Below are 23,771 nucleotides of genomic sequence, written 5' to 3' on the forward strand. Positions count from 1 at the left end.
TACTTAACTCTTAGCCTATGCTGTCTGGAGCCAGTTTGTATTTGCTTTTGTTAGGTACAGATGTCCTGTCTTCCCAAGTGGACTGTAAGTGCCTGAGGGGAAGGACCCATCATGCACTTCCCTGTGACCCGAGTGTGCAGATAGGTGGCTTGACAAAGAGATGAGTGATAGTTCCCCTTTCTCTATAGCTGACTGCCACAGTCGCTACTTGAGACCCTCATTACAATAGTTACTACTGTTACTATCTGAGACCTTCACTATGACTGTTACTACTGACTACTTGAGACTGTCGCTATGACAGTTACTACTGTTACTACTTGAGACCTTCATTATGACAGTTACTGCCGTTACTCTTTGACACCCTCATTACAAGACTGAATGAAGGGGTGAACATAGAAAATGAAAAAGCAAAAAGGAAGGGTCCAGGGGAAGAAGAAGAGAGCTCCCTGCTTCTAGTAAGCAAAGGCAGCCCTTGAGCTTCCACAGGAGGAGGAGGTAATGATGGGTCGGCTGCTTAACTGATAACAGGTTCATATTATTATTAACAGGCTTCAGAGGTACCTAATCACAAGAAACACTGTGCTTGGGGCATGACTGCCCTCAGCATTCCTTCTGGGTGGCAGACGCAGTTTGTCAGTTTGCCAACATTGTGCATTTATGAGAAACAGTTTGTTGTTTACTCATACAGCCTCCAGTGGTATACTGAGTTGATCATGACCCTCATTCTTTTGGCCTGTAACATTTCTCTCTCATGAGGTCTCTTGAGAGCCTGCGCCTAAATCCTGTCATTTGACAGTGCAACTGTCTCTTGTTATAGCTAGGGAATTGCTTCCAGGACCCTGGAGTATACGAAAACCTGCACACACTCGTCTTGCAGTTGGCTCTGCATATATGTGGCTTTTGCAACCGTCTGTTAACTGTATTTGCTTTTTTTTTTTTAGATGGAGTTTCCCTCTTGTTGCCCAGGCTGGAGTGCAGTGGCACAATCTCAGCTCACTGCAACCTCCGCCTCCTGAGTTCAAGTGATTCTCCTACCTCAACCTCCCAAGTAGCCGGGATTACGGGCATGTGCCACCATGCCTGGCTAATTTTTGTATTTTTAGTAGAGACGGAGTTTCACCATGTTGGCCAGGCTGGTCTCGAACTCCTGACCCCACATGATCCACTCGCCTTGGCCTCCCAAAGTGCTGGGATTATAGGCATGAGCCACTGCGCCCGGCCTGCTGTATTTTCTTTCTTTCCTTTTCCTTTTATTATTTAACTGAATAAGAAAAAATGTTGGTATCCTTTCTTTTCTTCTTGCTCTGTTCTCCCCTCCCTCCCTCCCTTCCGTCTTTTCCTTTCCTCCCTCCCTCCCTTCCTTTCTTCCTTTCCTCCTTCCCTTCTTTTTCCCTTCCTTCTTCCCTCCCTTCCTCCCTTCCTCCCTTCTTCCTTTCCTCTTTTTGGAGATAGTTTCACTCTGTCACCCAGGCTGGGTGCAGGGGTGTGACCATGGCTCACTGCAGCCTTGACCTCCTGGGCTTAAGTGATCCTACCATCTCACTGCCTGAGTAGCTAGAATTACAGGTGCATGCTACCACTTCCAGCCATTACTATATTTTTGATCTGTATTTGGTTGAAAGAAATCTACATTATAAGTGGATCTGCCCAGTTCAAACCCGTGTTGTTCAAAGATCACTGGTATATCAAGCATGGGGCAGAATACTCCAAGCTCTCAGCCCCTTGACTTTCCCCTAGTTGATTTCCCCTCTTCCAGTCCTGCCTCCTGTAGTCACTCTCCACACAGCTTCCAACTCTCTGGTTTACAACCTCTCAGTGGGCTGGGCACAGTGGCTCATGCCTGTAATCCCAGCACTTTGGGAGGCTGAGGTGAGTGGATCACTTGAGGTCAGGAATTTGAGACCAGCCTGGCCAACATGGTGAAACCCCATCTCTACTGCAAATACAAAAATTAGCCAGGCGTGGTGGCGCTAGCCTGTAATCCCAGCTACCTGGAAGGCTGAGGCAGGAGAATCGCTTGAACCTGGGGGGCAGAGGTTGCAGTGAGCCGAAATTGTCCCACTGCACTCCAGCCTGGGTGACAGAACGAGACTCTGTCTCAAAAACAGCAACAACAAAAGCACCTCACAGTGGCTTATCATTACTTTCATGGAAGGAGATTGCAACATTCTCCTCAAACCCTTCAATGGCTTTTCTTCATACTTGAAAATAAAACCCGAACTTTTTGTCAGAGCAAGCAAAGCTCTGCAGATCCGGTCCTGCCTGATCTCTTGAACCTCACCTCTGCCACTCATCCTGTCGCTTCCCCTAAAGATCATAAGATCCAGGAGCACTAATCTATTTTGAGGGCTTTGTATCAGTGCCTGGCACAAGGTAGGGTCCAAATATCTATTTGTGGAAAGAATAAATTTTTATTTTTTAAAAAATAGAGATGGGGAGGCTGGGTATGGTAGCTCATGTCTATAATCCCTGCACTTTGGGTGATCGAGGCAAGTGGATCACCTGAGGTCAGGAGTTCGAGACCAGCCTGGCCAACATGGTGAAACTCCATCTCTACTAAAAATACAGAAATTAGCTGGACATGGTAGTATGCATGCCTGTGGGCCCAGCTACTTGGGAGGCTGAGGCAGGAGAATCATGTGACCTGGGAGGCAGAGGCTGCAGTGAGCCGAGATCATGCCACTGCACTCCAGCCTGGGTGACAGAGCAAGACTCCATCTCCAAAAAAAAAAAAAATTTCAATGTCAGAATTGTTAGATATATTAAAACACAAGTCTATTATGTAAAAGGAAAACTCGAGGTACGGAAAATTATTCACTGAATTAAGTGTTACTAAGATGAGTATTGAGCCAAAGAATGGCTTTAGGACATTTTTCAAGGCAGAGTAAATATTATCAAATAATTTACTTAAGAAAACTACTGAAGTCCATGATTTTTGTTATAATATGAAAACATAAGGTCATCAAGATACCTTGACCGCTCATCCCGACTTCATGAAAGAATATGGTCTTTTCATCATTCTCAGAAACCAGATGTTTCCTGTCACCACCTATCACAGTCTCCATTAGGTACTTTGTATGTCCAGAGTAGGTTAAAGCCTTATATTTAATACTTTTGAAAAAGAGTTAGATAATTTAATCAGCTACATCTTATACATTATCACAGGCATGAAGGAATTGTAGAAATGCTTCCACTCATCCTGAAAATATTTCTGACTCTTGTGGAATTGATAGAACAACTAGCGGATTAATTTCTAAATTAAACTACAAAACTTTTTTAAAAATCCATTATTCCCATTTTATGGGTAAGGAGATTTTAGATGAGAAAGATCAACAAAAACAGATTTTCGGGGCCAGGCATGGTGGCTCAGGCCCGTAATCCCTGCACTTTGGGAGGCCGAGGCGGGTGGCTCTCTTGAGGTCAGGAGTTTGAGACCAACCGGGGCAAAATGGTGAAATCATTTTGTATTTCCCTATGAAAAATACAAAAAATATTAGCTAGGCATGTTGGTGCATGCCTGTAATCCCAGCTACTCAGGCAGGTGAGACACAAGAAACCTTTGAACCTGGTAGGTGGAGGTTGCAGCAAGCTGAGATCGTCCCTCTGTACCTTGGGTGACAGGGCCACACCCTGTCTCAAATAAAACAAAAAAACAACAGATTTTTGGCCTCTTGCATCAAAAACCAACAATGACATAAATGAGCCGCAGTTCGGGACTGGCTTATGTTCTTGGAACTTAGCTCCCTCTCTACAACTTAGCCCATGACCCAGCAATTATTTCCTTTCCCCACATAGCCTTGGCACTGGCCAGTTTCTGGCCCAGTGAAGTCCCCTTTCTAGACTAGAGCATTTACTCCACCTCCTGATGCACTTCCTCCCCTTGCAGGTGATCCCTCATAGACCAAAATGTAGCACACCCACCAGGTGCCTCCCTGTTGCCGGGCTGTGGAACTCAGTGACTGTTAGGATGGCCAGCAAACGTATGGAGGGAGGTGGCCAGGTCAGAGATATGGGCTCAGGATCCTGTGACCTCACCTCCCCACAGAACTGCAATTATACTTTCACCTGGGGCAGCAATGACAGTACACACTTGGGGAATTGAAAATATTTTTTGTTGCGGGAAGTCAGGGACCCCGAATGGAGGGACCAGCTGAAGCCATGGCAGAAGAACATAAATTGTGAAGATTTCATGGACATTTATTAGTTCCCCAAATTAATACTTTTATAATTTCTTACACCTGTCTTTACTGCAGTCTCTGAACATAAATTGTGAAGATTTCATGGACACTTATCACTTCCCCAATCAATACCCTTGTGATTTCCTATGTGTGTCTTTACTTTAATCTCTCAATCCCGTCATCTTCATAAACTGAGGAGGATGTATGTCGCCTCAGGACCCTGTGATGATTGTGTTAACTGTACAAATTGTAGAGCGTGTGTGTTTGAACAATATGAAATCTGGGCACCTTGAAAAAAGAACAGGATAACAGCAATGTTCAGGGAACAAGAGAGATAACCTTAAACTCTGACTGCTGGTGAGCCAGGAGGAACAGAGCCACATTTCTCTTCTTTCAAAAGCAAATGGGAGAAATATCGCTGAATTCTTTTTCTCAGCAAGGAACATCCCTGAGAAAGAGAATGCGTCCCTGAGGGGAGGCCTCTGAAATGACCACTTTGGGGGCGGCTGTCTTTTATGGTCATAGTGGAGGGATGAAATAAGCCCCATTCTCCTGTAGCACTCCCAGGCTTATTAGGACGAGGAAATTCCTGCCTAATAAATTTTGGTCAGACCAGTTGTCTGCTCTCAAACCCTGTTTCCTAAAAGATGTTGTCAATGACAATGCGTGCCCGAAACTTCATTAGCAATTTTAATTTTGCCCTGGTCCTGTGGTCCTGTAATCTCACCCTGCCTCCATTTGCCTTGTGATGTTTTATTACCTTGTGAAGCATGTGATCTCTGTGACCCACACCCTATTCGTACACTCACTCCCCTTTTGAAAATTGCTAATAAAAACTTGCTGGTTTTGTGGCTTGAGGGGCATCACGGAACCTGCTGACGTGTGATGTCTCCCCCCGACACCCAGCTTTAAAATTTCTCTCTTTTGTACTCTTTCCCTTTGTTTCTCAGACTGGCTGACACTTAGGGAAAATAGAAAAGAACCTATGTGAAATATCAGGGCTGAATTTCCCCCAATAATTTTTGAAAAACTTTGTCCCAGTTACAATTACCAAAAACAATGACAACTTCCCTGCAGCACCTCCAGAGAGATGGCAGTGCCTGGAAAGGCTCTGCTTTTCCATGATCCTTTGAGGCAGACAGGGGCTCTCCTGGAGGGAGCAGAAAATGTGGAGTCTGAGACAGAAGGGGATGACGGTGAAGCGTGGTGGGTGCTGGATTCTGTGCTTCCTGGGATGTGTTTTTGTTGAAACTCCAATTTTCTCTTGCTCCCCAAATTCTTTAAATGAACAATCATTGAATTATAAATAGATAAATGGTAACTTGAGAAGGATTTGTCAACAGATTACAGTGCCAGGAAGAAGGTGAGGTTCAATATTGACAAAGAAAATAGAGACATCTGTGTAATTCAATGCAAGTTGATATGCACAGGTAGATTGCATGTGTATGTGTGTGTGTGTGTGTGTGTGTGTGTGTGTGTGTTTTGAATATACGTTTTATCAAAATGTAACTCAATAGAGTTAGACTCTAAACCGAGCAATATTCATAGAAGAAACAAAGACATTTAACAAGGAATTTCCCCTCCCACACACACAAGCACCAAGTTTATGTAGTTGAGAGGGAAATTCTACTGATAAAGTAATCAATAAACTAATGCTAGTTAAACTACTCAAGAGTTATAGAGAGGTAAATCTTTCCTAAAATAGTTTTTAGGAAGGGTATATAAAGGTGATACCAGAACCTTGCCTAGATTTAGCCACATAAAGGTGATACCAGCACCTTGCCTAGATTTAGCCATCTAGAATACTATAGACAAATAGGACATATACTTTTTTTTTCTTTTTTTTTTTTTTTGAGACAGAGTTTTGCTCTTGTTGCCTGGGGCCAAAGTACAATGGCGCAATCTCGGCTCACCACAACCTCCGCCTCCCGGGTTCAAGTGATTCTCCCACCTCAGCCTCCCAAGTAGCTGAGATTACAGGCATGCGCCACCACGCCTAGCTAATTTTATATTTTTAGTAGAGACAGGGTTTCTCCATGTTGGTCAGGTTGGTCTTGAACTCTTGACTTCAGGTGATCCGCCCCCCTCGGCCTCCCAAAGTGCTGGGATTACAGGCGTGAACCATAGTGCCCGGTGACATATACATTTAAGAGTAAAATATTAAATATTAGAAACTATTGCATCAATATATTAATGCATAATCGATCACCCTTTATGTTATAAAGGTAAGTATGATTCAATATTAAGAAATTCATTGATGAAATTAATCACATTAACTGAATGAGAATGTCATGTGACTATGTTCATCAATGCAAAAAAATTGGCAGAATTCTACAGAAAATTATGTTTAATAAATTTAGTAGGAAACTGGTGTAAAAGATTTCTGAAAAACATGAAAATAGACTTATACAAATGAAAAATAATGACACCAAATGTTTGGGTAGGAAAATTCAACAATATTGAGAAGTCAATAATCTTTGAATAAATTTATATGTTGATTTTGACCCAAATATAATACCAAGTACTTGAGTTCTGAAGATTTAAAAAATGTATTGCTATGTAAACAAAAAAATCCATGAACAATTTGAAATGAAAAAAAAAAGAGTGACTTCCCTTGTCATATATTATTAAAACATGGGGATCTGGCACTGTGGCTCACGCCTGTAATGCCAGCACGTTGGGAGGCTAAGGCAGGCGGATCACCTGAGGTCAAGAGTTTGAGACCACCCTGACCAACATTATGAAACCCCATCTGTAATAAAAATACAAAAATTAGCCAGGTCTTGGTGGGCACCTGTAATCCCAGCTACTCAGGAGGCTGAGGCAGGAGAATTGCTTGCACCTGGGAGGCAGAGGTTGCAGTGAGTCAAGATCACGCCACTGCAATCCAGCCTGGGTGACAAAGCAAGACTCCATAGGAAAAAAAAAATAAAACATGAGAATTAAAATAGTGTACTGTTGATTCATGAATAGAAATAGAAATGAGTGGAATACAAATTTTAAAATAGAATAAAATATTTGAAAATATTTTACAATTTTAATTACAATAAGACAGCAGTGACAAAAGTAGAAATGTGGATTTGGGGTGTCTCACTGGAGACCACAGCCCATGAATATGTAGCTGAGCCTTTGTCTCCTCATGTGTTTTGTTGCCACAGAGATGGTGTTTCCACAAGTGCAGGGAGGGTATTCAGCCTTTGAATAGAGCAGCTGTGGCTATTGTCTGATGAATAACATTTTTACGGGCACGATACACACTGTAACCTGTTCTAAGAGCCCACAGCCTGTTTTCTGGTGAGCTGAGATGTGACTGCCTTCAGTAACACTTTATCACCTGCATCTGACCCACTTTCTCTGGGTACCTTAAAAACAGTCACATACTGTTTTAGTAATTCCTTCAGTTGGTGACTTGCCTGGTGTGAGACTATCTGGGAACCCCTCCTATCCAAGCCCACAGGTGATAACAGTCTGTGAACAGTCCAGGGAGAGACCAACTGCTCAGGGATGCTGGAACAGTGTATGAACAGACTACGTATGTATAAACTTGTACCCATCATTGAGCTTTGGCCAGTTGTTCAAACCATGTTCAAATAAGATAAATGCCAATTGTAACCAATGCAGCTGTTTCCGTATCCCACTTCTGTACCATTTTCTGTATGTCACTTTCTTGATTCTGTCCATAAATCCTCTCTGACCACACAGCAGCATGGAGTTTTTCTGAACCATTCTGGTTAAGAGAGCTGCCTGGTTTGCAAGTCATTCTTTGTTCAATTAAATCCTGTTCAACTTAATTTCCCGAAAGTATTTTTTATTTTTTACTTAGTTATTTTTTTAACATTACCAAAGTGAATGTATACCAAGAGCTTGGAATATCTTTGGTGTGAGGAATATGGTAGGTGATGTTTTCTGGAGGATGAGGTGAGGCCAGAATGGGGTTTGAGGGCCAAAGAGGGACCTGTGTGAGAGGCTGATGAGGGTGCTGTTAGTAACTGAGCCTGTTATACGGGAACAAGGTTATTACCCCTATCAAACATGGAAGAAGGGGAGAAGTTCTTAAAACACAAGCAGGAGGTATTTTCCCTCCTACTTTTTATATTTCCACAAACAGCCAAAAGCTAAGTATATGGCTTCTGTCCTTCATTCTCACAGTGTTCAGAGTAGCCAGCCATGTCCAATGAGGAGGGTTCAGGTGCACAGAGTGGTCTTCTAAATACTAATCTACATCTTTTTCCACTACAGAATTTTTTTTTTTTTTTTGAGACGGAGTCTTGCTCTGTCACCCAGGCTGGAGTGCAGTGGCGCAATCTCGGCTCACTGCAAGCTCCGCCTCCCGGGTTCACGCCATTCTCCTGCCTCAGCCTCTCCGAGTAGCTGGGACTACAGGCGCCTGCCACCACGCCCGGCTAATTTTTTGTATTTTTAGTAGAGACGGGGTTTCACCGTGGTCTCGATCTCCTGACCTCGTGATCCGCCCGCTTCGGCCTCCCAAAGTGCTGGGATTACAAGTGTGAGCCACCGCGCCTGGCCTTTCCACTACAGAATTTTTATCAAGTCAATTTAAAAAGTTTTGGTTGATTAAAGAAGCGTTTTTAAGGCCTGGTGCAGTGGCTCATGCATGTAATCCCAGCACTTTGGGAGGCCAAGGTGGGCGGATCTCTTGAGGTCAGGAGTTGGAGACCAGCCTGGCCAACATAGTGAAACCCCGTCTCTACTAAAAATACAAAAAATAGCCAGGCGTGGTGGCAGGTGACTGTAATCCCAGATACTCAGGAGGCAGAGACCGGAGAATCACTTGAACCCCGGAGGTGGAGGCTGCAGTGAGCCGAGATCGTGCCACTGCGCTCCAGCCTGGGTGACAGAGCAAGACTACGTCTCAAAACAAACAAACAAACAAAAAATCTTTTAAAGTATATAAACATTAGTTTCAAAATTCTGGTTGGCAAAACAACTATGTCAAGTTCACGAAATATAGGGGAAGTTCCAATGAAGTGCCAGAGCCAGAGTTACTCCCAGAGCCAGCTTCGGGGCTACTGTCCTGTCCTCAGGATGCTACAGTCTTTCTAAGCTACATAGGTCACACATGGGGCTGACCTTTCAAACACGCAGGTGCTGCTGTGTAAGAGAAATAGGGGACCTTCAACTCTGCTCCTCTGGATGGAAAGAAGGTGTCTCATAGGTCCTATTTTCCATACTAGATGTTAAGTACAGTCGCTATAAGAAGGTCAGTTTCAAATGATTTGCAAAGCACATTTACAAACTCTTCAACCTCATGAGCATGCCCCTGAATACTACAAATAAGAGGAGTGGGGAATCACTTTGAAAGCAAAGGGGGTGAGGCCTTTCTTTTCAGTGACCAAACAGGGTCCCTTGTACAATTCACAGATCCAGCTCCCAGCCCAGCCCACACCTTAACTGGTTCCTGTGGGAACCCCAGCTCAGTTTGTCTCCAAGATGCCCCCAAATCCTCCAGCCTGGATGCTGCCTCCAGGGTCCACCCTTGTGGGGTTTCCCACTGAGACCCCCCTCACCAGAGGCCAGAAAGAGCCAATCCAAGCTCAGCCGGCAGTGGATGCTCACCCTGGATGATCTGTCTGCTCTGCTGTCAGTTACACCACTGCTGTCTACTCTCAACCAAGTCTACACCAAGAGACGTCAGCGGCACATGCCCAATTATGCCTTTGGTAACAACCCCCCTGCATCTCACCTGTCTCTAGCTCCCCACATCCCTTGAAGTCTGGTTTCCTTGATCAGGATTAGGGGTTTTCAGTGTGGCAGGGACTCCTGATGGTAGCAGAATGGCATCTCTGAGGCCAAACCATGTCTGAATTGACACTCCATGTTATCTAACTTTTTCACTCTCCTCTGCTCTGCAGTGTGGGGTGGAGTTCCCCAAAGCAGAAGCAGTTGTGAGAATTCAGCTGTCTCCTACTAATCCAGGTATTTCAGAGACCCCTGTAGTCAGAGCACCATGGTCCCGAGATGAGCAGGAAGAACACTTCCAATGGGTATGCGGTCCTGGGAAGTTTTAGAGAATCAAATTCCAGATCTTTGAAGTCCATACTCATTCTCAAAATCAACTAGACCCAAAAACTGTGTCCAGGGGAGTCCCTGCCCCTGGGCCCTTCTCATGCTTCCTTCCTTCTCCCAATTGCCAATCTCACCTGCCTGAAATTTACAAGGGGCGTTGTCCCAGACCACGAGAATAGGGACCCTTCAACAATTCCCTCAATTCTATGCCATCCATCTGATTAAAGGATTTATTTCCAATACAATTGGAATTTCTGTTTCATAAATATTTATTAAAATTTGAAACATTCACTTTGGTAAACTGCATTTTACTAAATATGTGTCTATATATGTTATATATATATATATATAAATTTCCTCTTGAATATATATGTCAGAGCTATCTATCCATGTATCTATACAGAGAGAGAGTGAGACAGAGAGACCAACAGATAGAAAGACACAGCACACGAGAGAAGTTGCAAGTAAGTAGAATGGGAGAGAACAAAATACTCACAAGCACAAAAGCATACGAGTTATCTTAGGATAAAGTTATGTGGGGATAGTGGAATAGAAATACAAGTTCAAGAAGTAAAAGGCATGTTGTAAAACTCCCAGTTGCTAAGGAAAAACTTGTTTGGTTTTTAAAAAAATATATAGTGGTCAGGGCCAAATCACCACCCCATTAACATTGTGTTGGGTATATTCAAAAGAGTGATGTGTGGTTTGTTTAAATGTGTTTGGATCCTGTCACAGTTAAAAGCCTTTGCTATGATTTAAATGTGTGAGGCAAAAATAAATGTCTACAAAACTTGTGTGGGAGTATACACAAAGATTCCTTAGAAGGATTGGATGAAAGAATTTGAAGACAAAGGAAAGAATATCTGAAAGTCTAATCCCTAGCTGACATTACTTTTCCTCCTGAAACATGCAGTGGGGCTGCCCAGGCCTTTGTCTCCATTTGTTCCATTTACCTGTAGGAAAATAAGACTTGGTTCTCATCATAATTTTAGCAGTCATGACGTACATGACCTCAAGGAAGTGCCAGAGGATGTTTTAGGCTCCAGGAGCCATTTAAAGGATGTTTCTTTCCAAAGAAAATGTTCATGTCATGAATTTTATTCCACTAACATAATCTGAACATACAGGTCTACCTTTAAATAATGGGCCAGATGACCCCCGTTTATCTAGGAGTGCAGTCTTCTGTCAGGGCAGATGTCCTTTCTACTGTGGAGAATTGCATTCTGAGACCCTATGAGTCTGAGCATGTCTGTAAGGGGCTGCCGCCGTCTATTACTAGGATGGCCTCTTTAGCTTTGGCTCTATACCACGTGGCTTGAAGATTTTCCTTGAATTTGACCTGAGTCCCTGACCCCACCCACATTGCTGGGGAGGAGGGGCCCGTTCTGGACTCTGGCAGCTGTAACTCCTGACCCCCAGTCTTGCTTGCAGTGGAAAAGAAGAGGCGGAAGAGGGAGGTGCACACTCAGCCACTCTGGGCATCCTTCCTGGGTAGGCTGGGACCCCTGCAGGGCCTGCTGTCACCTATCCAGGAGCACAGCTGATCTCGGCTGGGTCTCCCTCAGCACCCTCGGGATGTGTGGGGCAGGTGTCTGCGAGTCCCTGGGGGACTCAGATTCCTGGCCAGTCTCACTGCCTCCTGCCTCAGCATTGGGACCCTCATGTGGCTGCAGATGTGGCTGGTAGTACCAATCAAGGGAGCCTCTGTCTTCCCAAACTTAAATTCCCCCTCCCATAACCCATAACTTCAGCCCCCTCCATTTTCTGAGCGAAGCTCCAATTAGTGAAAACAAAGTCAAGTGGGAGTCAGGGGACAGGAAAGTGGCCCAGGGGTGGGGCAGAAGAGGGGGAAGGGACAAGTATCTCTCCAATGGATCAAGAGCGAGCTCCTCCCTCCTGCGAGTAGCCACGCTGCCAAGATGCTGTCCTTCAGATTCGAAAGGCCCATGTCTCCTCCCCAGCCCTGGGACCCTCTGGAGGCTGCAGGTCCTGATTGCTGTGCCAGTCACAGCAGGAACAGGCCCCCAAAACGTCACATCTCCAAGAAATAAGACCAAGGTTCCACCTAACCAGTTCAGCTCTCACCTCCCTCCCAAAATGTTCACAGGGGAAACCATGGGCCAAACTATGTAGCACGAAATCTACAACCTTTTTGCCCTGACTCTAACCTGGTACTGCCACGAGCAAGTCAGGGTTTTGCGTTGACTGAGAGTGGGATGTGTGTCATCAATTCCAATCAGATTTCTGGAGAAGGCTCTTTTTTCCTTGATGGTTGAGGTCTTCATTGCAGTCCTCTTGGTGGAAGGAGAGGCTTTCCTAGAAGTCCAAACAGTTCTCTTTTCCTCCCTCTGGCTAATTTCTTATTCAGCTGAAGCAGAGCCTGCCTCGATGAGGGAGTTCCTATTAGGTTTCTTAATTTAAGAGACATCACCAGTAGTGAATTCCACTGTAAATCAGCAGTGCTTTATTTTTCTGTTGCAGAATGAGTTTGTGATCCTGGTTTTCTACAATTCTTTAGCAAATGTGTTTTTGTAATCTCAACGTTCAACCCTTCCTTTATTGACTTATCTAGCATGCTGAAAGGGAATCAGTTTCCCCTGCTATTCTCAAGACACTGGGTTGAGGGAAGAGACTTCAATTCTTCAGTATATCTCACTAATTTTACTCTGCAATTCATTATAGTCCAGGTAGTTAGATTAGTTCCAACTGTGCCAGGAAATTTTGAGGAATGAACAAAATTAGATGTTTTTTTTCCTTTTTTTTTTTTTAAGAGATGGGGTCTCACTATGTTGCCCAGGCTGGTCTTGAACTCCTGGGCTCAGACGATCCTCCTGTCTCTGCCTCTTACAGGCATGAGCCACTGTGCGTGGCTTCAATGCTGGATGTGTTCTTGGCAGCATGGTCTTCTAAGCCATCCGAGGCAGCACCATCTCTTTTGAGTTTCCTGGCACGTACCAGAGACCTTCCTGAAACTTTTCCTTAATGAGCTTTGGAAGGGCTTTGGGATCTTGATCTTTCCCATCTGGTAATGAATTATTTTTAAAGAAATATTTAAGAAAAATTATTTAGAAGTGAAAGGATGCAGGAGAGAGTCGGCCTGGTGTGATGTGAGAAAGACTGGACCTGGTGGTCATTGCTGGCTTTCAAGCTGGAAAGGGACCAGGAGTGAAAGAATGTGGGTTCTTCTATAGACTAGAAGAGGAAAGAAAAAGAACTCTTTCTCAGAGATTCCAAGGGGAACACAGCCTAGAGGACAACTTAATTTTAGCCTAGTGAGTCTCATTTTAGATTTCTGATCTCTAAGTCTGTAAGATAATAAAATTTATTTATTTATTTATTTAGAGACAAGGTCTCACTCTGTCACCCGGGCTGGAGTGCAGTGGCGTGATCTTGGCTCACTGCAGCCTCTGCCTCCTGGGTTCAAGTGATTCTCCTGCCTCAGCCTCCCAAGTAGCTGGGATTACAGGTGCATGCCACCACGTCTGGCTAATTTTTGTATTTTTAGTAGAGATGGGGTTTCGCCATGTTGGCCAGGATGGTCTTGAACTCCTGACCTCAAGTGATCCGCCTGCCTTGACCTCCCAAAGTGTTGGGATCACAGACGTGAGCCACCGCACCTGGCTAGTAACACATACTTTCCACCCTACGTAAATGAAAACATGTTCACATGGAAACCTGTACACAAATATTTATAGCAACTGTATTCACACTTGCCGCAAAGTGCAAACAATCTAGATGTCCTTCCATGGCTGAATGAACTACAGTGCATCCACACAATGCAGTGTGTGCACTGACACTTGCAACAACTTGGATGGAGCTCAAGAATATCATGCTGACCAAAAAAAGCCAGTCTCAAAGGTTACATACTGTCTGATTCCATTTATATGACATCCTGAAAAAGGCTTAACTGTAGTGATGAACAGATAAGTGGTTGCCAGAAGTTATGGGTGAGGATAGGGGTGGCTACAAAAGGGTAATGTGAAGGAGTGGTTTTTGGGTGATGGAAACATTCTGTACCTTAACTGCGTTTGTAGTTACGCAAATCTATTATAAAATTAATAAACTAGGCTGGATGTGGTGGCTCACACCTGTAATCCCAGCACTTTGGGAGGCCGAGGTGGGTGGATCACTTGAGGTCAGGAGTTTGAGACTAGCCTGGCCAACATGGTGAAACCCCATCTCTACTAAAGTACAAAAATTAGCTAGGCGTGGTGGTGCACGCCTGTAATCCCAGCTACTTGGGAGGCTGAGGCAAGACAATCACCTGAACCTGGGAGGCAAAGTTTGCAGTGAGCTGAGATCGCATCACTGCACTCCAGCCTGGGCCACAGAAGGAGATTCCCTCTCAAAAAAAAAAAAAAAAAATTTAATATACTGTACACCAAAAGGAAGTCAGTTTTGCTGTATATTAATTTAAAAATGCTACAACCAAAAAGGCACATCGACAAAGCTTTATGAGTGTATAGGCACCTATGAATGTTGGCTTTTGAATGGAAAAAAAAAAGTGACAGGAAATATACAACGTTTAATGCTGGTTACTTTGGAGGGGGCAAAAATGATTCAGTTCTTCAGTGTACGTGTTTGTATTGTTTTAATTATTTCAATTAGTATATAGTAATTTTGAAATTTGAGAAACATCTACTGAAAATGGAAAATACCAGGAAAAATATTTAAACAGAAGAAAAAGAGTATTTCTGCTTTATTGGGTACCTGTTGACAGGGTAGTGAACAAGACAAATGCATCTCCATTCTTTTTTTTTTTTTTTTTTCTGGAGTGCTGTGGTGTGATCTTGGCTCACTGCAACCATTGCCTCCAGGGTTCAAGCGATTCTCGTGCCTCAGCCTCCCAAGTAGCTGAGACTACAGGCACCTGCCACCACACCTGGCTATTTATCTCCATTCTTGTGGAGCGCAGCGTGGTGGAGTTCGGTCCACACGCCTACAGGTGGCTTATCTGCAAAATGTGTCTAAAAGGAAATTTTATAGGATAAATATTTTATACATGTTTGAAACAGTGCTTGGCACAAATGAATAAATGTAATGCAAGCTGCTATTAATACATCATCTCTGAACTGGGAGAATCATTGCGATCACATCGTTGTGATTACACAAAAGCCTCTGTCATGTAATAGGGCTCAGTAAACGTCAATTTCCATAGCATTTCGAGCCTGGATACTGAGATATGGGGCAAAAGGCAAGGACATGTCCCTGGTTTGGCTCTCGCATTTCCTGGGTTTCCTTATTTATCTGTTTTTTTTTTTTGGACTTGTTATCTTTCTACCTTCACGGAAGCCTCTCCCTTCTTCTCCTCCCCAGAATGACCTATCGCCCTCCTTCAGGACCTAGATGCAGGGCGTTTCTATCTTAGGCTGACACTTGACTCCTTGCCTACATCTATAGCTTGGCACAGAGAGATTCACGCACCCTCAAGAGTGTGAGTGAGACATACATAGCCTGTTAGACCTGAAGGTGAGCCCAACCTGGGAAAGTCGTGACCTCAGAGCAGGGCAGGATGTGAAAGGTTTTGGAAAGGAGGTGGCCCCGCAGGGCAGGAGGGATTTTTAAGGGGAGGGAGCAGATTGGGGGAAATACCCAGTGAGGAGGGAAACGGATGTGTAAATTCTACCCTTTTCTCTACCCAGGCAGATGGCTCTTCTTAAGGCCAATACGGATCTCATTTCCGCAGGACTGAAGGAGTTCAGTGTTCTGCTGAATCAGCAGGTGAGTCCAGGCTTTCCGTTTCAAAGGACTGGCCTGGAGACTGGGGGGTGCCGGGGAAGTGGAGGATGAGGGCAGAAAACAGAGGATAATTGGAGCTGATGAAGTAATGATGGAGTTGATGGGAACAATGAGAGACACGGGATACAATACAGAGGAAAGAGGATGTGAGAGTTGGTGCTGTGGCACTATTCTGGTATTCCTGAATCCCATTGCTGACCACATTCTCCCTTGCCAACTGCCTCTCCGCAACCTCCCAGGTCTTCAATGATCCTCTCATCTCTGAAGAAGACATGGTGACTGTGGTGGAGGACTGGATGAACTTCTACATCAACTATTACAGGCAGCAGGTGACAGGGGAGCCCCAAGAGCGAGACAAGGCTCTACAGGAGCTTCGGCAAGAGCTGAACACTCTGGCCAACCCTTTCCTGGCCAAGTACAGGGACTTCCTGAAGTCTCATGAGTTCCCGAGTCACCCTCCGCCCTCCTCCTAGCTCAGGGACCCAGCCCCTCCTCTCTGAGAAACTCTGACCTTCATGTCCTTAGCCTGTGCTCCTGCCACTCTACCCTGACACCTCAATAAAGACCAGCGCTGGTTTTGCTGGACTTCTGGCTTGTCTTTCATGGTCTGTCCTGATATGTGGAGGCAGTCGGTCCCTTTCCTTCCGCCCTCCTTCTTAGATATGCTCTTGGAAGCTTAATTCCTTACAGCAAAGGTTAGCAGCCTTGAGTGACCACTGGGCAGCGATTCTAAACTAAAACAGGCTGAACGAGGGCCAGGAAGGCGGACTAGAGAGAGTGCGGAGGCGCGGGGGAGGGGATGGCAGAAACAAGAAAGGAGGATAGAAGTCCTCCAGACATTGTCCTGTGACCTGCTTGTCGAGGAGGAAACTGTTGGAAGTCTTCCTAAGCCAGGTCCACCGCCTCGACTTTTCAATCCCCTGTCCTTAGCCCCAGCTCAAACAACATTCTAGGATCTTCGGACTCTGACTACCGCAAAATACCTCCCCGGAGCCCCAAGCATCGCAGGAATTTAGAGTTGGAAGGGATCCTGGGAACCCTTCAGCGCGCCCCTTATATTTCAGGCGGGGAAGCCCCTTCCCTTTGGCTCCAACATCCCTGGGCGCAGATGCCAGGATCGGGAAGCAGAGGAGCCCGCCTTCCCCCCGCCCCAAACTTCTCAGATCAATTCCCGGTCTAGCTCCCTTTCTCCCAGACCTCCAGACTCGAATCCTCTTTATTTTAGGGCTCTGGGTGGAACCAGGGCCGGGCCAGACTCAAGAGCTTTTTAAAAACGAAATGAAGGTGTTAGACGCGCGGCGCAGTCTCCAGGAAAAGCCTCCAAACGCAGAGGGGAGGGCCCTCGGGGGGGTGCGCGGGGCGGGGGCGCGCGGGGGAGGGGGTTCCCGGGGTGCGGAGCGGGGGCGGGGGTGCGCGGGGCGGGGGAGCGTGGGGCGGGGGAGCGCGGAGCCGGGGAGCGGCTACGAGGCGCCGCACACCAATCAGACGCGGCTCAGGGTGCGCGCTGGGAGCTGGAGGGCGCCGTTCTGGACCTTTTCCGTGTTCTCTCTAACGCGGGAAATGTTTGGGGCCCGGAGGGATTGCTCCTCGTTCCAACCTCCAGCAAGCTTTCCTCTGGGACCTGTGAACCGACTATTGTTTTGTGGGTCTCTGCAGCCTGGATCAGGGTGGAAAGGGAACCCTCTCAGTGTCCCCAGCGGTGCTTCCAACCCTGGAGTGTGGTCGGCCCTAGACCCAGCTTGGGAGAGTGGCGCCTCCCAGGGAAGCAGGCGGCGAGCACCTCTGGGTTGGGGTCGGTGGTCCAGGCAGAGTCTGGGGCCTTCTCCACTGCACCTCTCAGGAAATCTCAGTCCGTGAATGGGGACCAGGGCCCGCTCAGGCGGGACAGTAGTCGGCAGCCTCACCTTTGCAAGAGAGACCTGGCCTGGTGTGTGTGGGTGGAGGACAGTGACTGGGGGACGCTAGGAGAGCGCACAGCACAACGCTCGGGTGCCTTATGCAGAATGGCGAAATGTTTGCATGTAACCCACGCACATCCTTTCGTGGACTTCACATCATGGCTAGATTACTTATAATACCGACCACAACGTCAATGCTATGTAAATAGTTGTTACACTGTATTATTTAGGGAGTAACGACAAGAAAAAAAGCCTGTACATATTCAGTACAGAGGCAACAATCCAATTTTCTCCCCAAAGATTTTCCATCCTTTGTTGGTTGAATCCACAGATGCGGAACCCACAGATACGGAGGGACCACTGTATTTGTCTTTCAGCTTAGCTGAAAAGAATGTCAGAAGCCATTTTGGCTCAATTCATGAAGAGGAACTTTACGTACCTTTATAACTATCCAGCTATGGGAGCTGCTGAGCTAAGCACTTCTCAGGAAAGTGCTTTCAAAGGAAAATAACCAATTACAGGTAAAAGGTAGAAAAGATTCTCACTGGGAAGTTCAACATTGAAACTCCATTCCGACCATTCTCCATAAGCTTGTGTAACTGAGAAGCTGCAAAAAATATTTTTAAGACAGAAAAATCTGTTACCTGCACTTTCTGCTCTCACATTACTATCAACGAAGTGACTGGTTGTAAATCTACAAGAACTAAAATTGGGGATATTCTGATTTTTCAGAGATGGTGATATGAACCTGATGGTTCATAATAATAAAAATAGGCCGGGCGCGGTGGCTCACGCTTGTAATCCCAGCACTTTGGGAGGCCGAGGCGGGCGGATCACGAGGTCAGGAGATCGAGACCACGGTGAAACCCCGTCTCTACTAAAAATACAAAAAAATTAGCCGGGCGTGGTGGCGGGCGCCTGTAGTCCCAGCTACTCGGAGAGGCTGAGGCAGGAGAATAGCGTGAACCCGGGAGGCGGAGCTTGCAGTGAGCCGAGATTGCGCCACGTCTCAAAAAAAAAAAAAAAAATAAAAAAAATAAAAATAAAATTACTAAAGCAGTGAGTGCCCCAAATCCATTACTGTTCCTGAAGGAAAATAAATTAGAATTAGCAAGAATAACCTTCCTTTGCTTAGCAGTATCTGAATTAATACCAGAAATAAGATTGTAAATAAATGGTAAAACATTATAGGCATAACCCTGCCCTTATCTTCACCCTCATATTGAACCTGACCTAGAGCTGACCCTGAACTTGAGCCTCATCTCTAGCCTCACCTTGCCCCTGATCATAATGGACACCTTGCCCTCACAATGACCCTGACTCTCACACTGACATTGCCTCTCATTCTCATTCTTATACTGATCCTGATGCTGAATTGGACCCTAAACTTCACCTGATCCTAACTTTCACCCTGTCTCTGAACCTCAACCTGAATCCTACCCTGACCCTTACCCTGAAATTGACCTTCACTGACCCTTCCCTAAGCATGATGTTGATTTGGACCCTCACTATGACCCTGACCCTTGATCCTCAACTTGACCTAGACAGTGATAATAATTATGACTTTTTTTTTTTTTTAAAGAAGCAGGGTCTTGCTCTGTCGCTCAGGCCGTAGTGCAGTGGTGCCAGCATGGCTCACAGCAGCTTTGACCTCCAGAGCTCAAGCGACCCTCCTACCTCAGCCTCCTGAGTAGCTGGGATCACAGGTGCATGCCACTATGCCTGGCTATTTTTTTTTTTTTTGTATTTTTTGTAGAGATGGGGGTCTCATTATGTTGTCCAGGCTGGTCTTGAACCCCTGGCCTCAAGCAAGCCTCCCACCTTAGCCTCCCAAAGCACTAGGACTACAGGTGTGAGCCACTGCGCCTGGCCTTTAACCATGACTCTTGACCCTGAAGCATACACTCTCACCTTGACTCTGACCTTCCTCTTGTTCTGACACCACCCCCTCCTTCACACCTGAGCCTTACCCTAGTGCTCACTCTCACCTTGCACCTGACTGTGACACTCACCCGACCCTGATCCTGACTGTCACTTACACACTCTATCTGGTTCTCACCCTGACCCTGATTCTGTACTTGACCCGGACCCTCACTTTTGCCTTCAGTTTTAGCCTCACCCTTAATCCCAACCCGAACATTGAAGCTAACCCTACAGTGGCACTCAACTTGACCCTCCCCTGGCCTGGAATCTTAACGTCACCACAGCCCTCATCATGACCATAAATCTGACCCTTACCTGACCCTGACTCTGCTGCTTACTTTCCACTGACCCTGACTTGACCCTTAGGGTCTCCTTGATCCTGACCTCACCCTGACTCTATAAGGACTATTGTCCATACCTTCACCATGTCCTTGAACCTGCTGTGAATCTGAAACTTATGCTGAGCCTGAACTACACACTCAGCCTGACCCTGGCACTGAGTCTTTCTCACTCTGTGATGAACTCTGACCCTGAAACTGACTCTGACCCTTGCCCTGACCCAGGCTTTGAATGTTTGCCACACACTCCTTATTCTCACTCTGACACTGACCCCCACTCTGATCCTCACGATGACTCTCAGCTGGACTTTGACCCTGGAACATGACTCTTACCCTCATCAAGACTCAGCAATTTGCTCACACCTATAGTCCCAGCACTTTGGGAGGCTGAGTTGAGAGGATCACTTGAGGTCAGGCATTTGAGACCAGCCTGAGCAATATAGCAAGATGCCCCACCCCCATCTATACAACAAAATACTCACATCGCATTACAAATGTCTGCTACATCGTTGTAGCAAATTCTTTTTTTTACTCCTATTAGTAGCTGCAATGTGGTCTTACGGTAAAACTCTGTGCCCCAGTTCTGACCACTGGAACAAGCTGGACACATCTGGCTTCTTTTTTTTTTTTTTTTTTGAGACGGAGTCTTGCTCTGTCATCTAGGCTGGAGTGCAGTGGTGCGATCTCGGCTCACTGCAGCCTCCGCCTCCCAGATTCAAGTGATTCTCCTGCCTCAGCATCCCAAGTAGCTGAGATTACAGGCACCCACCACCACACCTGGCTAATTTTGGTATTTTTAGTAGAGACAAGAGTTTCACCATGTTGGCCAGGCTGGTCTCAAATTCCTGACCTCAGGTGATGTGCCTGCTTCAGCCTCCCAAAGTGTTGGGATTACAGGCATAAGCCACCAAGCCCAACCACTTCTGGCTTCTTACCAGGGCTGTGACTTGGTGAGACAAAAGAGGAATCAGTGGGAAATTTAAGGAAGCCCTCTCTCACAGGCTCGTGAAAGTGCAGCGTCAGCTCCTGAGAGTGGGGCCTCCTTAAATGTTGTGCCCTGGATGCCTCCTTGCCTTACTCTCCTCTAGGGCCTGCTTCTTGTAGCTCCTAAAGGGTTTTGCCCTCTGGATATTTTTCAGTTCTCCTGCAAATGCAGATGGGCGGCCCATGCCCACCAGTATTCCGGGCACATCCCAACATACCCAACTCCACTTAGAATCCACTGGAATCCCTGATACATTTGTTTGATGCATTTATATATTAATAATGCAGTAGCTCATACCTGTAATTCCAGTACACTGGGAGGCCAAGGTGGGAGGATCACTTGAGTCCAAGAGTCCTAAGAGACCAGCCTGGGCAACATAGAGAAATCCTGTCTCTACAAAAAATACAAAAATTAGCCAGGTGTGGTGGTGCGTGCCTGCGGTCCCAGCGACGTGGGAGGCTGAGGTGGGAGGATCACTTGAACCCAGAAGTTTTTTTTTTTTTTTTTTAGATGGAGTCTTGCTCTGTTGCCCAGGCTGGAGTGCAGTGGTGCAATCTCAGCTCACTGCAGCCTCCGCCTCCCAGGCTCAAGTGATTCTCCTGCCTCAGCCTCCCAAGTGGCTGGGACTACAGGTGTGTACCACTATGCTGGGCTAAAGAGTCCAGGAGTTCTAAGAGACCAGCCTGGGCAACACAGGGAAACTCCATCTCTACAAAAAATACAAAAAATTGGCCGGGCGCAGTGGCTCACACCTGTAATCCCAGCACTTTGGGAGGCCAAGGTGGGTGGATCACAAGTTCAGGAGATGGAGACCATCCTGGCCAACATAGTGAAACCCCATCTCTAGTAAAAATACAAAAAAAATTAGCTGGGTATGGTGGCACACACCTGTAGTCCCAGCTACTCTGGAGGCTGAGGCAGGAGAATTGCTTGAACCTGGGAGGCGGAAGTTGCGGTGAGCCGTGATCCTGCCACTGCACTCCGGCCTGGGAAATGGAGCGAGACTCCAGCTCAAAAAAAAAAAAAAAAAAAAATATATATATATATGTATATATATATTTTTCAAGGTAAGTAATCTAGCTTCTGTAAGCCTCAGTTTCCTATTTTTGTATGTGTGAGAGAATAAACTACTTGATCTTTCTATAGCAAATGTCATGCTTTTGTGAAAGGTTTTTTGAAGGTAGATGAACCAAATTAAAGATTCTACAGATGTCAGAGGCCCATCTGTCCATGAGCATCCCCTCTCCCAACCTTGAAAATTACTGTATTGATTGGATTTTCCATATAAAACTTCTATTGTAACCTCCAGAGTTTGTGCACTCATGATAATTAATTACATTTTTCATGAATATTTTTTTTTTACACTTTCTTCCCTCTTACAACTTAAGAGTTTTTGCTGATACCATAAACAAACCAAACCAAACAGGAGTGTCACATAATGGAGTTAGTGGCCAAAATTAAAATATAAAAGACTTTAGTGTATAAATTAGGCTGGGCACGGTGGCTCACACCTGTAATCCCAGCACTTTGGAAGGCCGAGGCAGGCGGATCATCTGAGATCAGGAGTTCAAGACCAGCCTGGCTAACATGGTGAAACCCTGTCTCTATTAAAAAAAAAAAATACAAAAAATTAGCCACGCTTGGTGGCAGGCACCTGTAATCCCAGCTACTTGGGAGGCTGAGGCAGGAGAATCGCTTGAACCCAGGTTGCAGTGAGCTGAGATTGTGTCATTGCAGTCCAGGCTGGGCAACTAGAGCGAAACTCCATCTCAAAAAAATCCCCAAAAACAAACAAAAAAAGACTTTAGTGTATAAATTGAGTTGACTATAATGACTGTATATTTTTTGTTGACACATATTCATTACAAATGTTTTGGGAGAGATGTGCTTGCATTTTCAATCTTAAGAGTGCACAGTTTTGTAGTTATAAATTCTATTACTGCTGTATTGTTTCTAATACCTTTTACAGAAGCGAAATGTCTTCATGCTGCTAAATAGCATTTACCTGCAAGTGAAGGAATGAAAGCTCATAAAACTGCAATACAAAATTTGTCTTCAGCAATAGGTTTAATTTTATTTTTGTAGATTTATGAACCTAGAAATTTATTGCCAGATATTTAATATATCAAAATAGTAGAACAAGGAGCTTGTATTAAGAAATGTATTAATAGCCTGGCATGGTTGCTCCGCCTGTTATCCCAGCACTTTGAGAGAACGAGGCGGGGGAATCACCTGAGGTCAGGAGTTCAAGACCAGCCTGGCAAACATGGTGAAACCCCATGTCTACTAAAAATACAAAAATTAGCTGGGTATATTGGTGGGTGTTTTTAATCCCAGCTACTCAGGAGACTGAGGCAGGAGAATAGCTGGAACCCCTGAGGCGGATGTTGGAGCAGTGAGCTGAGATTGCACCACTACACTCCAGCCTGGGTGACCAAGCGTCACTGCACTTCAGCTTGGGCATCTCAAAACAAAACAAAACAAAACAAAACAAAAGAAAAGTAAAGAAAAAACGAAAGAAATGTATCGGGAAATTTGTGATTTTCCTGGGTTTTTTTTTCTTTTTCTTTTTCTTTTCTTTTTAGTTAGGCAAACTGAAGAGGCAAACAACGAGAAGTAAGATGACTTCTCACACAGCTCAGTGAACATGGGATCTGCTCAGATGCTCTGATTTCTGAGCCCC

The 23,771-nt window shown here is 45.5% G+C and overlaps 1 protein-coding gene across 4 annotated transcripts; it reads left to right on the plus strand.

Annotated features, from left to right (window-relative positions):
* The first annotated feature begins 340 nt into the window (after window positions 1–340).
* AHSP (alpha hemoglobin stabilizing protein) lies at window positions 341–16,529 on the plus strand. 4 transcript variants are annotated; one of them, XM_058440951.1, is made up of 4 exons: window positions 341–495; window positions 10,609–10,669; window positions 15,848–15,926; window positions 16,184–16,508. In XM_058440951.1, exons 3-4 carry the CDS (start codon window positions 15,852–15,854, stop codon window positions 16,415–16,417), a joined length of 309 nt encoding a protein of 102 aa, XP_058296934.1. In that variant the 5' UTR covers window positions 341–495; window positions 10,609–10,669; window positions 15,848–15,851; the 3' UTR covers window positions 16,418–16,508. The 4 variants fall into 4 exon arrangements, with proteins under 4 accessions (XP_058296934.1, XP_058296935.1, XP_032011823.1 ...); XM_058440952.1 differs by lacking the exon at window positions 10,609–10,669; XM_032155932.2 differs by lacking the exons at window positions 341–495; window positions 10,609–10,669 and adding an exon at window positions 15,535–15,674 and having other exon boundaries at window positions 16,184–16,529.
* The last annotated feature ends 7,242 nt before the right edge of the window (window positions 16,530–23,771 follow it).

The sequence above is a fragment of the Hylobates moloch genome, unplaced genomic scaffold, assembly GCF_009828535.3.
Source record: "Hylobates moloch isolate HMO894 unplaced genomic scaffold, HMol_V3 SCAFFOLD_6, whole genome shotgun sequence".
Classification (NCBI taxonomy): Eukaryota; Metazoa; Chordata; class Mammalia; order Primates; family Hylobatidae; genus Hylobates; species Hylobates moloch.

Coding starts and splice junctions, on each gene's coding strand:
- AHSP (XM_058440951.1), top strand. CDS start 15,852: ATGGCTCTTCTTAAGGCCAATACGGATCTCATTTCCGCAGGACTGAAG. Junction 15,927..16,183: donor GTGTTCTGCTGAATCAGCAG/GTGAGTCCAGGC, acceptor GCAACCTCCCAG/GTCTTCAATGATCCTCTCAT.